Below are 3,093 nucleotides of genomic sequence, written 5' to 3'. Positions count from 1 at the left end.
TTCATCCTGCAGGTGCCAAGTTTCCTATTAAGTGGACAGCCCCTGAAGCGGCTCTGTATGGAAGGTTCACAATCAAGTCGGACGTGTGGTCTTTTGGAATCTTACTCACAGAGCTGGTCACCAAAGGAAGAGTACCATACCCAGGTAAGAACACAGACCTGAGAAATGGGTGTCTGCTGGGTTCTATTTCAACTTCATTTTCCAGGAGTCTTGGCCAGCTGCCTTTCTAAGCCCTGTGCTCAGCCTTCTGCCAAGATATTTAGCCAGGGGGATGCAGAATTAAGAATTGCCGTGCCCTATACACCAAATTTAATGTGCTAAGCAGCTGGTATAAATGTTCCAGTTCCCACCGGTCATGGAATTTGTCCTGTCTCAGTAGGTGCGTGTGTCACTGCTCCCACAGCAGACGTGTCACTGGCAGAACCTGTGCCCAGTGCAGCTTGTGGACATGTCTGGGAGAGAGCAGGAGAAAAGGTCCTCTTGCCTTTCAATCTCACTGTAGCACTGACCCACAGAGCAAACCCGGCAGGAAGATGCCAGAACCTATTCTTCCTGATGCTCCAGCTCCAGATGGTCCTGGAGCAGAGGTACAGGAAAGGCAGTTTAGACTGACCAACCTGTTCTCTGCCTGCTGCAGAATGGCCAGAATACACAAACGGGGGGAAGGGGGGTATTAGGATGGAGCAGAAGCCTCTGGGAGCCTGCAGTTGTTCTGGGCTATCAGATGCTCCTTCTCTGAGGACGCTGTGGGTTAAGGTTATCCATGCTTAAATTCATTAACTTAGGCAGACGGAGACATAAAGGACACGCGCCGTTTCGCCTCCACACTTTACTGGTTTCAGTGCAGAGACGATCTGCTTTGTAAAATGTTAAGGACATATTTTTCAGTTACTGCTGAGCAAAGAAAGAGCATAGCTGGCTCACTCTCTTCATTCCCTGCCTTTTAAAAAGGAGCTTTTAAAAAGAAAGAAAAGAAAAAGCCCAGAGTGATGGAACTGAAGGTGGAGATTAATGAGGAGTGTAGGTCTCTTGCAAATCCTGGGCTTGTAATCATATCTGCAGTCAGAGGAGCCAGCGTGAGCAGATTAATTTGTAATCCCTTTGTTCATTTTGTCTGATTGTTTCTGGTCATCGTCAGAGAACAGAGAAATGTTCATAAAGAGCCTCTCTGTCTAGACTAGCACTGTCTCAAGACCTCTAAGGGAGGATGGTTGGCACTGAGGCAGAAATAGCAAAGTAACCGTCTCTGAGCCCAGCCCAGCATTGGGAAGTGTGGGTGTGTAAGTCAGCTTTATGGATGCTGCTGCTGCTGCGGTGGCTGCGGCTGCTGCTTCCAGCATGCACAAGTGGGCAGACACTCTGGAATAGTCAACCGACAGAGAAGAAAGGGCTACCCAGGAGGGGGTGGGGCCCAGCATGGGTGCTTTTTGTGAATTGCTTCTCAAGGATGAAAATATACCATCTCCAAGTTCTAAAGATGAGAAGGCACTTTAAAAAAAATTATTATTGTCTACATTTTGAACTAGTTTCTTCCTGATCTCCCCAGGTTTATAGACACCCGGTGTGTTAAAAGCAATCACGGGGAAAAGGTTAATGTTGTTTTGCATTTCCATGAAGCCTTCTCTTCCAGTAACACAAGCTGCTTTTTGTTCCTGGGTCACACACATGGAGGCCAAGACAAAGAGGTGAAGGTGGGGGCTCAGAAGAGGAAGTATTTGGAGACCAGGGTTTTGACAGGTTGGGTTTTAGAACAAAGAAAATAACCTAGGTGTACAAGTTAGAATGGATTCATTCACTCTGCGTCATTCTGTGCGACCTGGCCTAGCGTTTGTTCCCTTGGGAAACAGCACAGGTGAGCCATTCAGCTGTCAGGTGGCACTGATGAGTCCCTGTCCCAGAGTAGGTACTGTTCGCCTGGAGGGGAAACAGTGTACCCACAAATAGGCCCACGCCCACGGGCTTTACTGTCGGTAGAGTATGTGTACCGTGTGTGGAGGATAGATTCCTTAGCTGTGCTTACCGTGTGTGCTCCCCAACCTCAGTTCTCATTACATGGCAGAGCCAGGGACAGAAGACAGGCCCTGAAGAGAGCAGGAGTCAGGTGAGCACGGAGTCCAGCGTAGGTGTGTATTTGTGCCTGTAAGTGTTGATCTGTCATAGGCTTCCATGACTGCCCCTGTCTGCAGGGCCACAGGCAAGTAAATGAGACCATGGAGCGCAAGAGGTTTGCTCACAGCGAGCAGGATGAATCCTGCCTGGCACCCGGAGAAGCTGCAGAGACTCACTGAGCCATAGGGAGGGTCTGAGACGATGGGTGAGGGGATGGAGCGGTTGTGAGGACCTGTGTGCTGCCCCCGAAGAGACAGCGGAGCCTGGGAGGTTGACTTGCTAGCCCAGGGAGCTGCTTGCAACGCAGAGGGCATCCCGGACCTGTTCTCATAGCCACGGACACTGCTTAGTTTTCATTTTTTAGCTCAGCCACAACCATATTCAATTGGACTTCTGGATATGACAGGAACGCCGAAGGGAGAAGCTTCTGCAGAGAAAACGCAGTTACAGGATTGCAAACGTAGCGAGCGGAGGATAGCAGTTCCAGGCACAAACCTTTTCATTAAGCACCATCCACGTGTCACCATGGTTGTTGGTGTGGCCCAGTCCGTCAGCCTGGACCGAGGGCTCACCTGGCTTCAGCTCTCCTGCACGGAATCTGTCACTCCCTGCTGGTGGGAGTCCAGGAGAAATTCCTAGTCCCTGTTTATCAGATGCTTCCATTGTGCACTTTGACAGTCATTTCTCAGTTGCCTAGAATGTATTTGCAAGTAATTCTCTTCTCAAGAACGGTAGGTGGTGGTAAACTCACCTGAGTTCTTTCATACCTGAGAATGGTCCTCTGTCCCCATGTCACCTAGGAAGGTACACTGGCTCATAAGTGACAGAGAAAGGAGATGGGGACTGACTTATAAGTAGATTTGGCAAAACTTCCCAGACATTTCTACCCAGCATGTAGGTCAGTGCAGAAGTGAGCAGATCCGAGAGTAACTCGAGAGGCGTGGCCAGATGAAGGGCAGGTTAGCACTGAGTGGGCGTGGCCAG

General features: G+C 49.8%; 1 protein-coding gene across 7 annotated transcripts in view; it reads left to right on the top strand.

The window, feature by feature from the left end:
- The window catches only part of Fyn (FYN proto-oncogene, Src family tyrosine kinase), a 193,331-nt gene that overhangs the window by 181,807 nt on the left and 8,431 nt on the right, over nucleotides 1–3,093 (top strand). For all 7 annotated transcript variants that reach the window (XM_028769094.1, XM_028769090.1, XM_028769093.1 and 4 more), the window contains one exon: nucleotides 13–144. In XM_028769094.1, coding sequence (XP_028624927.1) covers nucleotides 13–144 — 132 coding nt within the window. The remainder of the gene's footprint in view (nucleotides 1–12; nucleotides 145–3,093) is intronic.

Source organism: Grammomys surdaster, unplaced genomic scaffold (assembly GCF_004785775.1).
Source record: "Grammomys surdaster isolate TR1022 unplaced genomic scaffold, NIH_TR_1.0 190, whole genome shotgun sequence".
NCBI classification, from domain to species: Eukaryota; Metazoa; Chordata; class Mammalia; order Rodentia; family Muridae; genus Grammomys; species Grammomys surdaster.
This window is presented reverse-complemented; position numbering and strand designations above follow the sequence as displayed.